Consider the following 13147-nt stretch of genomic DNA (forward strand, 5'->3'; position numbering starts at 1 on the left):
ACACGTTTGCATGCGTACATGCAAACACACACAAACACACACACACAAGCACTCAATCTGCAGTGTGGGTCTCTAAGGCTGAATGTGGAGTATTTTAAAATGGACTCATTTTGGGAAGTGGGGTAGAATCAATCCACCTCTGTGCCACCTTCAGGGTAAACACTCATTATATTGGGACTCTGATCAATAGTGCAAGCTCAGGGAAATCCATTTAGAAAATCAAATATGGGTAAATACTGCTGTCATGTACCTCCCTGCCCCGAGTCCACGCTGACTTTGAAGTCCTGAATTGAAAAGTAGGATGCTTCCATAATTTACCGCGGGCTCAGCCAAACAACAGCCAATAATATTTATCATGACTTGACTAATTTTGAGGATATTTTTCACCAATTAGAATGCTAATTACAATCTTTTTTTAGCAACTGCAGCCATTGATGTTGTTGACAGTCTCAGCAGAAGGAAGAATTTAAAGTGCGGTCCTTACATCACATCTTCATCATCCGCCCGGCCGAAATAGGGGTGACTGGAAACTGATATGGCTGTAATAGAAAGAAATAGAGTATTGTGTTAGCAGTGGAAAAAACAACAGCATGCAGGGCTATTTTTCAGCACTGGAACCAAATGAGCAATGATATTCTCTTTGCCAGGGACACAGTTAATTGAAAAATATAGTGCAAGATGATTTCATTTGCCAGTGCACACAAAGGAAATTGAATTTTCTTTATCATTTTTTTCAGGGTCTTCGAGCTGCTACCCTACATGTCTCCGCTTACATTTCTCGAGATAGGAGAGTTCATCCGGAGAGCAGCAGCCCTGGAGCAGGCTGGAGGCTCGCTGCCTTGCTCAAGGGCACTTGGATGGGACTGATGGGTTTCTAGTGACAAAGCCAAATCTGATCTGGAATCATTAACGCTACATCGGTCAGATGTTTCCAGATGTGATTTGTATCTTTTCCAATGGGATACAGCTACGACTAACAGTTATATTCATTAGAGATTAAATAAGCTCAAAGCCCAAATTCAAAATTCCTCATTTTGTCTGACCAAACTTTTGACTGATATTAAATATTACATATGCTGTCAAAGAGCCAAATAAAAACACCAAATATTCACTGAACTGCAGCCAGTAGATTTCTGCCAACTGTGCTTAAAAAATTATGAGAAGAACTTCTGCACGCTGTATAACTTAGTTCTGAAATATTAATTACAACATTACAATGTTTCGGCCTGTCTGACGACATCAGTAGCATCACAACACTTCCATATACTATATATAGACTATCATGTCACGCTAACAACAGTAGTCATTTTCAGGTGCATTGTGGAGATATGAGAAACTGGCAAACTTGTTTTTCCCTGTCGTATTTATCAGCCGTAACTGAAACGTTTAAAGATACAGTATATAGTAAAACATGGTGGTCCGACCTATCTAACGTTTTTGCTGTGCTTATTTCATGTACCGTGGCTTTGCTCGCGTCTTTGATATCTACGCAACGGCGACATCTCAGACTTTTATTAAAATTAGTTAAAATTATTGGCCTCCCCTCACCGAACCTTTCTGACTTCAACTGTAAAGCCATCACACGTAGAGAACGCACCATAACACTTGGCCCCAGGCACATGTACAGACTGTGGCAACAAATTAATCTGTGTTGTTAATTACATACAATCAAAAAAATCATTCCCCTCAAACACTGACTTTCTGTATTTCAATCACATATAGGATTTCCACGTAAATCAATTATATACGTTCTACATGAAGTACATAAAGTATTTCCATCATGTTTATTTGATGTGAACAAATTAAATAACTGCTTAAATTAAGTTAATGCAATTTTTCTAATATCATACTTAAAAGTAATGCATTACATAACGATTGCATTTCTGTATACTACTTAAAAATTGCATTAACTTAATTTAAGTAGACTAATTTAATTCATTCATTCACATCAACATGATGGAAATACTTTCCAATTATATACTTTACTCAGAACTTGCCTATGTAATTGAAATACCTAATGTCCATTTTTAGGGCAATTATTCTTCTGAGTGCATGAAAGCATCAAACATGCATTTTAGATGAATTAGATGTATACACTTAATAATAACATCATCAATATCAGAAATTGTATGTAAGTTATGTATGTAAGTATGTAGGTGGTCTTCCTTAGACTACTTCCTTAAGCTATTTCGAACAAACACTACGATTGGCTCTATACACATAGGAGACACCTCAATCACCCAATCAGAGGACGAGAGATTGGTTTGAGTAATGATCGCCTTGAACCACCTCAACATCAATGAAGCATATACCCTTTATTCACGAAAAAAACTGTATGCTTAACAAATAATTCCATTAAAAAAATGACAGTAATTAATGGATTTTTTCTGTTGATCGACTAATATATTAATCACCAAAATGAGCACAATGGGTCAAAATCTATAACATGGTTTAAAACACTTTTGTTCTCACTGCCTCAAGCTGTGGCTGTTATTTTTCCTCTATTCTTAAAAGCATTAAGCAAGGTTTATTCTCAGTTCACATCCTCTGAAGGTGAATTATTAAACAGTTGAGTAACTGTATATTTACTCTGTGGGATGGGGCAAACAGACTTTCAATACAAAGCATTGTTGCATGTGGGAGTGATCAGAATCTCTAGTGCGGAGAGTGGACAGGAGCGTGATGGCACATCTGTGGCAGTGGGCGGCTATGTACAGAAATCCTGTGAGAGAGACAGAGTGTATAAAGCCGACCTCCAGAATCCAGGATCCTACCCCAGAGTTTGTGCTGTAGTTCACAATGTGAGGCTGAGGGCTTCACATCTGACAAATAAACCATCACCTTGAAAAGTAATCTCCCTCGATCTCCACCCACCTGACTCCACCCCTGCCACCGCTGTGAGCTTTCAGGTAACATTTAAATGATTACCCTCGAGCACTTTCATCATCCAGTGGGGAAGAAATGTGTGCGTGCATGTACTTCTGTGTGTTTTCTTCATGTGCATGTGTGTGTGTGTGTATGTTTGTGTAGTCCTGCTGGCAGGCAGATGGTCAGGGTGATACTCGGAGCTGAAACAGTACTGAAAACGTGGGCCAGCCTCGTTCTCTTTAGCACAGCTCCCCAGTGAGTGGCACTCATCAGTATTCAACATGCATAATGATGTGAGTCTAAGGACACACAGCACCCCCTGGCTTTAATCCAGTGAAATGAACCATGAGTAAACACACTGTTTACAGCTCTCTTAATATTTAGTATACAAAAATGCAGTGGGTGCTCAATCGGTAACACCATCCAAGATAGAAAGATGTTCCTCATGCTGATGTGAGCATCAGTTTCTCACAATCCCAGTCATTTTCACAGCTTTTCTTTCACAATATCCAAGAAGTGTTGAGTGTCTGCATGAATAAAGGACAGCACCACCAAAATACTTTTTCTAAAATCAGTAAAATATTACAGAAAACAGCAACAACTTTTTGTTACCAAGCGAATAAAGCTTACCATATTTACGTGGGTCCTTGTCAGCTGGCAGATTGGAGCGTAGGATTAAGTTGCTCATGCTGTTTAAATATGCTGGCATTGTGTGGTGGCCTTCAGGGTTAAACCAGACCTAAACCCATACGCAAACAAACACAGAAATGCACAGAAACCATGAATCACACTGCTGCAGACCAGAGTATGTAAGTCATCTCTACAACACACTATTCCAGTGTTTATACCGAGGCTTTAAAGAGACAATAAATGAAGACGTCATCATGTGAGGATTTTTACACACTAAAACAGTGGCACAATTGCTGCAGTAAAGCATATTTACGATGACACTGATGGTGTAACAATGCAGCTCCATCTGCGAGCCCTGATCTTGTAGCGAGGATGTCGTGTTTTAACGTTCAGCTTCTCATCAGGCCAGCGGTTAAAATGATAATAAGACAGGCAGCAAGGAAGGAGGAGACAGATTTACCTTAGAGAGAGTGCGGTTTTTGGGCACTGCTGTTACGTCCATCTGCAAGTCAGGAGGGAGCGGCATGCCAAAAGCAAAGCCACCATACCTGAAAAAAACATCACAGTACATGGATCAAAACATACAAATGCCGCTGAGGAAGTAGATGTGACACACCGTGCTGGCTTGTTTTTTCTTTTAATATAAGCAAACAGATTCAGAGCATTTTATTTATTTATATTTTTTTCTTTCAGTGAAGCACTTTTTAACATTTAAAAACTTTTTTGTTTATCATATTTATACAAGTACGAGTACCATTATTTACAAGGTACTAGAAGCCTAATCGTATTAAGCTGAACCAAGCATTTAGGCGGCGACTGAATTTTTTGCAATCTACAGCCAATTAGATTTCTGCTCATCCTTCCTGAAAGGAAAATGATAAAGGTCTCATGTTAAGTGATAACTAGATGTAATGCTGCTGGATTATGCACATTCTCTAGTGCCTTGTCTAGGTGCCTCTCTCCGCTCCGCTAACAGAGAGCAACAGTAGCTAACGTTAGTTTAGAAATGGAGTCTGCTAATATAAACTAACAATCAGCTTCCAGTACAACACAACAAGTGCCATAGAAACCCTTTAATAAAAGGTAGTCCTTGGTCTGTCCTTACTCGTAGACTATTTCTTACAAAGAAATAGGACTGACAAAGAGCTTCATCACATGGTGCAACGACCATCACTTGTACTTTTTGTCTCAAATTTGAAGAAAATCCCTCCTGTTCTGAGGTATGGCATTCACGAGAATGGAACAGATGTGAGGTCACAGTGACCTTAACCGTTGACCACCTAAGTCTAATCAGTTCATCCTTGAGTCCAGGCAGATGTTTGAAGAAATTCCCTCAAGGCGTTGCTGAGATATCGCATTCACAAGAATGGGATGGATGGGTGGACAACCCATAAACATAATATTCTGAATTTTAAGCACATATTTTCCAAGATTTGAGGTCTTCCTGAGTTGGTCAAGCTTATATCATCATATTATTTCATTCAAAAGAAATGTAAAATTGAGATTTTGGCTACAAGTCTCAGACTTTATGACCCTACTGCATGTATTTTAAGTTTTTATCAAGTTTAATGTCTGTCAGGACATACTGCACAATTTTTGGGTTAGAAGACCTTACTGTTATCATTCCTTTAAGGGTCATCTGAACTAATAATAATACTAATAATAGCTGTATAATACCATAATGTAATACTGTGAAACCCTGATATTTTCTGAGTTGGTTATTGTACTGTGGACATCTCATGCCGTTGCAGCCCTACGTGATATAACTGCTTGGATTATCATGGAACGTCACCTCGTCTAATTAACACAATTAGATTATTGATTAAACCTTGGTGATGCATGGGTTGAAGTCTAAATGTGTCCTCATTAAGCAGGTGTAAACACTGTTCGCATGTACCTGTTCCTCCTGAACTCATTTGCTGTGGCCACCAGGTAGTTCTCCACATTGAGGCCACTCAGGTTGTACACGATATGAGCTGAAGGGATCTTCTTATGGGGAGGCTGGAAGTTTTGCCCTTGACAAACCTGCAGTGCACGGAACAGACAAATGCTTTGTACTTGCCCTTTGATCAAGTACATGAGCGAGAACACATAAACTCACTCTCTCTCTCACACACACACACACACACACACACACTGCTCTCAGTGACCCAGTCTCACCTGTTCCTGATGCATGCAGTTACAGACACTAAATGCTCTGGAGCTGTTCCCACTGGAGCTCCACTTGCTTGTGCTTCTTGTGCAGCCCCTTTAAAAGACACCAAGTGAAATGGTGGCTCGGTGAAATGATAATACCACAAGACCATCCATGGACACACCCTAGAACACATGTTTAAACTGAGTTGATATGCTGTCCTGCATTGACGCTAAAAACCTGTACATAACAGAAAGTCAAAAATCTGAAACTAATTATATCGTAGCTGCGAGCTTGGATGTTTATCTGTGAGATCAGGACCTAAATATTTTTTCAGATATCAAAACAGTTTTCAAAGCTGATATGTGCTGTAATATCATATTGTGTGAAATTTGCTCGTGTGGGTTGATGCTCAGCTCCCTCACATTTTGTTTTCTGCCAAATGTTTTCAGGGACACTTTGTGCAGATCAAAAAGAGATTGTAGCACAGCACATGACTCTGCACACTCACATGAACACCTGTTACTTAAATAACCAGAGGAAGGGGACCATACAGTTTATTTCCAATAAATGTAAACAAGAAAATGCAGCACTCAGCACCCTTTTAGTGTCTGTCATTTTGTGATAATAGGACATCATAAGCAACATATGCAGTCTCCCTTGCACCATAAGATCTTTCCTCCCCTCTCTCTCTACGCTTCTAATTTTTTTTCCCGAGGATTTTAAAATGCATCCGGGGTCTGGTTCATGAGTGCCAACATTGATTTGAGTGCTGTAAGGGCAAAATCTCCCCTATAAACACAGGGTGTTTATGGAATACAAATGATCCTCTCACATCGCAGAGTCCTGCTGCAGGCTTTCAACCACATACGTCGAGCTGAGCGGCAGAAAAATAGGGGGGAGGGACATGAGAGAGACGAGAGAGGGAGCAGCAGGAATTGGAGGGAGGCAGTCTAGTAAAATGAAACAAGGTGAAAGAGGAGGCATGGAAAGAATGACAATGAGTGAAATATGAAAACACTGTGTGAGTGGAGAAAGGTGGAATACATCCAGAAACTGAGCACAGGCACCCAGACTACCAATGACAAATGTATCATTTTCAGGCAAAAACAGCTGGCGTTTGAGGTGTGATAACGTACGGGTCACTCGACTTGTCGAGGCAGGCGTTATCGATCCCGGGGAATGACATCATGGCTTCCATCAGCTGGCTGGAGTTGGGATTTTGGTTACTGTGGAGGCAGAAAACAAATAGTCAGCCTCAACCCGAGGGTAAAGAGAACAGTTTAGTGAACTTTATCATAATTACAACAATAAGAACATGAAGTAACACAAACAAAATGGTTGTTTAGTACGGCTCTAACAGACAGATTTTGTATTAGTTTATATTGATTTGTTAAAATCGCTCCTCGTGGCTTTGGTTTTACAAATAATCTGGATTCAAGGTTGGCATTTATAAAGTACTTGCTTGGTAAAAAAATAAATAAACTGAGTTTAAGAGGAATTTACTAACTCACAACATTGTCAATAAAATGACAAATGGGGGCACAGTCAGAGATTCTAATATAACATCCTCAGGACATTTGTTGTGCCACTTTACATTTAAGTGGATTTCTTTTATTTGTGCCTTTATACGCACCATGGGGTACACTCATAAATAACCGAACAAATCATTTAGTTTGCAGTTGATACCGGCAGGTCTGGAAACACAGTGCTATGAGAAAGTTCATAAAATGTGACATTCTACAATCCACAGTTATAATAAGAGAAGACTGAAGTGGTCAGGGTTTGGAGTAAATTGCCCCAAGTGAAGGAGTTCAAGTGTTTTGGAGGTCTTGCTCACAAGTGGAGTGTGAGATGTGCCGGACCTATGTGGCGAAGAGGGTGTTGAGCCGGAAGCTAAATCTGGTCATGAACTTTGGGTAGTGAGCGAAAGAATGAAATTATGGATACTAACGATTGGATTGAGTTTCCTTGACAGGGAGGCTGGGCTCAGCCTGAGCTCTTTTTTGCTTCAAGAAGCTACTAAAGTCATTTGAACCACCTGGGTACCATCGTCTCAAGGTTTTTTAAGCATGATCAACTAGTAGGACACTTTAACAGCAGGACTTTGCTGGGAAGAGGGATGTCTGGAAAACCTTGTTTAGCCTGCTGCCACCACAATCTAGCAACAAGTAATTGGCATAAAATGGATGGATGGATGGATAGATGGATGGATGGATGGATGGATGGATGGATGGATGATTGGATGGATGGATGGATGGATGGATGGATGGATGGATGGATGGATGGATGGATGGATGGATGGATGGATGGAAAGATGGTTGGATGGATAAATGGATGGATGGACAGATGGATGGAGCATCTTCTACTGTCAACTACCTTTAATTTACTTCAGCATTCTCACAACCCAAACACTGATCTCATTAAAAATAAATAAATATAATTTTCGAATCTATTTTGTACATGAAGCTGAAGAGGACTGAGGAGAGCGTCCATACAGTCTTTGATATAGATTGGCACCTCAGCAGTTTCTCCCTCGCAACATATCCCCTTGATCAAACAAAAGCGCTTCTCAAGAATGAAGTCATTCATCGCAACCTCCTGACACTCTTAATATCTCTCACTTTGATCTCGACTTCTCAGCCGTCCTCATCACAATCATCTCTTTCCCTCATGTTTTCTCTCGCTCCCTTTCCTTAAAGTCCGTCTGCCCTTCAACAAACTGCAGCTTCAAATTCATTTCATAACCAGTACGACACGTCTTCCCCTGCAAACGATGCAGGAACCGAAAAAAGTAATGAGATGCATCAAGCTTTCATCAAAGTTGCAGAGGTGTTGCGGAGGCGGTTATGTGGTTTGAAAATTTGATCTTTTGAATATATTGTGTTCTTTAATCTGAGCAGTATCAATTTTGTAAACACCAAAACATGGCACCTCAATACAACATCCTCCAAGCTCTGCTTTGCCATAATTTACCATATTTTTACCTTAAAAAAACACAAAAAGTCTGCAGTGTTTCCTGGAATTGGTCAGACAAGTCACATCAACATTTGATTGAACAAGACTCCCTTTTCCAGGTGAGTGTTGTTCAAATGACTTTAAATAAAAGAGCAAAGCTTCAGAGTTTGACTGAAGTGCTCCGAACATGCTTGGTGTAAAATCACCCTGATTAGCTTTATTTACTTCTGTGCACTCCTCTCCCAGTGCTCCTGTACTCTTGGGGACTGACCTGAAGAAAGAGTAGCTTGGTCCGAACTTGTAAAGTTCAGGGCTAAGCTTCATCTCAGGATAGTGCTGTAGGTCTTTCTTGATGGAGCCCAGGCCCATAGCAAACACCACAAACAGGACAGGAAGCAAGATCTGGGCGAGCAGGCCCTTCCAGTCTCTGCGGCTGTGTTGGAACCTCTTGATCAATATGGCTTTCATCTGCTGCCAAGCCAGGGCCAAGCCGCGCACCATTGACGGACCGGTAAGCTCTAGAGGGAAATAAATGGAGACAAGATTTAATAGCTTTTGCATTAATTCACTCCTTACTGTCTTTGTCTTCCAAGGCACACTGAGTTAAGGCTCACAGGCAGAATGTATCACATAAGATGGAAGTGCAAAGATTCATATTAACATCCTTATACTGGAAATATTCAATCTTCAACTTTCATTGTTTTTATTGGACGTGATGTGGGCAAGTGAAAGAGGCAAAGCGCAAAAAGAGAAATAGAAGGAAGAACCATGGGAGGAACAAAACAAGGAATGGTAGAGGTCAAAAGCGCGAGAACTTACTGATGTTGTCTCCAAAGCTGGAGATGTTTTCGCTGTGGTCTGAAGGGAAGCTGTCGATGGATCCAGTGTCGGAAACCGTCTCCGAGATGGTCGCGAGGGGGTCCTCAGGCCTAGCTTCTGTGTTGTCGTGAGTCAATTGGAGGAACACCTACACAAGTGAAAAGAAAACATTAGCAGCTGTGTTTGTCAACGAGCCAATCAGTGTAATTTATGGCTTGTGATTATGCATACATGTCAATGCGATCAAGTTAATAAGCAGAAGCTCATTTGGAGCTCCCGTATTTTAAACAGGAAAAATTTAAATGTACCTGAGCAGTTGAGCCAGTTTTTGTTTTTGTGCGTGGGTGTTTTAACTTACCTCCTCGAGGGTGGTGTCAGAGATGCCATAGCCCCCCAGCTGCAAGCCGTCTAGGTTGGAGTCCAGTGCGGTCAGGAGGGAGCGATATGAGGAGGCGTTAGATGAGCTGAAGGGGGGCAGGGAGTAGACCAGGTCGCTCCCCTGGGCCTCCTTCAGTTGAGCTTCAGGTACGTGAGCTTGGATGAAGGTTTTCAGTTCAGCGTTGTCAATCTGCTCAGATTCTTGGTTCAGCATCTGCAGAAAAAATTGGAGGAATAAAAACACATGATTTTTCTCATACTGTCCGTTGCTGCAGCACCTCTATTCACCCTGCTCTGAATGCTCAGCTACAGATTAAGCTCATCTACAGGTGCAGTTTCTGAATATGGGCTGTACGCATTTCTTAGTGGATTGAGTGTTTTGATAAGTCATCCATTTCTGACTTTCGTGACATGTTGAGTTCAGTAGGATAATCCACTTCTGTAATTATGACACTTATTTATACTATGTATACACTGCCCCAAAAGAATAAAAATTAATATGTTAGCACAGCAGCACTTCAGTGCTCCAGCTGTGTCACAAGATGCATTCAGGGACGGTACTGAATGTAGGTCACCAGAGACTTGGCAGCACTCAGACCCAACAAACAATCTCTGTGTTATGTGTGAAATAGAAGAATAATTTGTTGCTTTGTGTCGCATTTATGTACACTTAGCATGAGCAGTTATGCAGCCTGTGAGGCGGCTGTATTGTTACCCTTCGCAGAGGAGGGTATATTTTCACCCGTGTTCATTTGTGTGTTGGGTGGTTGGTTTGTCAGCAGGATTACACAAAAGCTAGTGAATGAATTTCCAGGAAACCTGGATGGACGATGTGTCTCAGCCCAGGAAACTTTTGGTGCTGATCCAGGAATCTTTCCTCACTTTCTTTAACGGTGCGGTTAGGGCATTTTTCTACATTTTTGTAAATTTCGAAGGGATGCGTTAGTGGAGTTTAAAATAACTTTGCATCTGTTGCATCAGACTCAAAAACACAGCTGGAATACCTCCTGTGTGGACAGGCTGTTTGTTAAAAAAATGTTGCTACAGCTTTTCGTCAATACATTATCCAAAAAAGTTACAAGTCATCTGACAAAGCTTTGAAGGATGAGATAAGGAAACTGGCAACACATTTTGCCTGAGGTTTTCTGCCTTTGGGTAACTAAAAATATTGAGCACTACATTAATAAGGCGTTTGATACAAGCTGGAAAGATTTGAGAACAGCCAAAATACAGACCAAAATATGTAACTGGCATGTAGGATGCTATGGGCTGGTAGGAAACTTAAAAATAAAGGAAAGCAGTTGGAGCTATAGCATGCTGAAATAAAGTATGAGCCAGTTCTTAGTATTCCGCAGAGCATTATTTTTGTTGGATTTAGCCCATTTAGCAGTTTTTCAATTTATCCGATCCAAGTCAAACTGCTGCAATATGTATTATGCGCAACTCTAGTGTCCAATGTGGCAGAAATAAAACCTAAGACTTATTTACGCATGAACAGGCCAGCTCATCCATAATAATGCGCTCTGAAATGTGACGATTTATGCGGGCTGCAAAAAGTATAAGATGTGTCACTGTACTAGAAAGTCTGAGTAAAATGCATCAGAGATATGCTGTTACTCACTCACTTCGGAGATAAAGATTGTGGCCTGTAATCACTCAACTTGATTCACTCATGCTAAAATGTTGTCATGTCATCTCAGTCTAATAATGATTTCATGTTGTGGAAGTCAAAAACACAGGATGCCTGTGAGGATAAATACCTTCTTGGTGAGAGTCAGTTTGTAGCCTTGGCCCAGCTTGTCTTTCAGGTAGAGGGGGGATCCACAGCATTTCAGTCCTCCTCTCTCCAGGAAGGCGATGCGGTCACTCAGTACTTCAGCCTCATCCAGGTGGTGGGTGGACATGATGATGGTGCGATCTGACAGACACATATGAAGCAATATCTATAATTTGTGCATGCATTATTATACCATCCCTTAACCCATAACTATAACTCAAACAAACATCACAGAAGCGGTAGTCGGATTAATTTTCCCTAGTTTCCTATCCAAGATGGCCTTTTAAGTGTAGCTGCAGACACATCCAAGTAAACAACCAAAAACCAGACATCACAAAGACAAAAGCTATACACAAGCTGTGTGATGCACATACAAATCATTAGAGAAACAGGCGCACAAACAGCAAGTGTTGCATAAAGTTTATTTTGAAATAGATTCCCCTGGCACCAAAATCTCCCTAACATCTGAGACATGGCCAATTACACAGGATATTTTCTACATCTACAAATAGATGACATTTAGCAGTCTCCCTGCCATTACTGCTGCTACCCTGATAGAGCCAGAAGAAAGGAAAAAAAAACTTCTGGATGCCTTTTAGACTAACTATATGCTGAATTTAAAGTTAGAAGCCTGAGAGGGGGGAAGCCCTCCAGGGTCAGCTCCAGGTTCACTGCTCGTTCCTGTTCCGTCTCAGGAAATAGGGAGTTGGAGGCATATTCAGTGCAAAACACAAGAGTAAGAGTTTAGGTTGTCGGTGCCATGTGAGACTTTGCACTTTGAATTTGAGTGGTTTTGTACAAGACTAGTAATAAAATTAATTACATTCCTCATTGTATTCCACAATTGACAGGGTGAATTAGCCACAGATTTATAATATAAGTTTAAATACCACAGTGGTTCGTCATGGGATCCCCTTAAGCTGAGTTGCTTCTAATATAGCACACTAACTGGGTGTCAGAGGTGGCAAAAGTACACACATTCCTTACTCAAGTAGAAGTACAGATACTTAAGACTCTGGTAAAATAAGAAGTACTGATTCAACTTCTTTACTCATGTAAAAGAGGCTATGAAATGTACTCAAAGTATAAAAGTAAAAAGCATCCCTCTAAAGGTCATTGCAGTAGCAAAGTACTTCGTCAATGCAGTGTCCTTCAGAGGGATACTTTTCATATTTCTACTTCGTTAAGTCCCACCTTTGCATAAAACCGTTTAAGCAACAAGCTATAAAACTCCCAGCTAATACAGGTAGATTTTAAAAGCTTTTTAAAATGTGACAGACTCAGCTGATTTAATCAGACGGCGAGGGGGAGTTTGTTCCACAAAAGAACGAAGCCCCTTTGTTTTACGTCTTGAATGTCGAACCTTTCTCAACATTTGGTTCGGTGTCTTAAAAAGCAATCAACAAAATCGTGGAATTGAATTCTAAACAAACAGTGAACCAGTGTAATTCAGCCAGAGCTGGTGAGATATGCTCTCTGCACCTCGTGTTTGTCAGGAGCCTTGCTGCTGCATTATGCACCAACTTTAGATGGATAATTGCTGCATAATTGAGGCAAGTAAATAATGAATCACAGCAGTCGAG

At 40.7% G+C, this 13147-nt stretch overlaps 1 protein-coding gene across 1 annotated transcript in view; it reads right to left on the reverse strand.

Moving 5' to 3' along the window:
- The window catches only part of abca12 (ATP-binding cassette, sub-family A (ABC1), member 12), a 49742-nt gene that overhangs the window by 16679 nt on the left and 19916 nt on the right, over window positions 1-13147 (reverse strand). Inside the window, exons 23-32 of the mRNA XM_084362488.1 lie at window positions 11548-11705; window positions 9768-10001; window positions 9410-9557; window positions 8862-9108; window positions 6772-6861; window positions 5659-5746; window positions 5396-5523; window positions 3959-4046; window positions 3499-3607; window positions 485-539 (exon numbers count right to left, since the gene is read on the reverse strand). Coding sequence (XP_084218614.1) covers window positions 485-539; window positions 3499-3607; window positions 3959-4046; window positions 5396-5523; window positions 5659-5746; window positions 6772-6861; window positions 8862-9108; window positions 9410-9557; window positions 9768-10001; window positions 11548-11705 — 1345 coding nt within the window. The remainder of the gene's footprint in view (window positions 1-484; window positions 540-3498; window positions 3608-3958; window positions 4047-5395; window positions 5524-5658; window positions 5747-6771; window positions 6862-8861; window positions 9109-9409; window positions 9558-9767; window positions 10002-11547; window positions 11706-13147) is intronic.

The sequence above is a fragment of the Pagrus pagrus genome, assembly GCF_965226575.1.
Source record: "Pagrus pagrus genome assembly, chromosome: 9".
Taxonomy (NCBI): Eukaryota; Metazoa; Chordata; class Actinopteri; order Spariformes; family Sparidae; genus Pagrus; species Pagrus pagrus.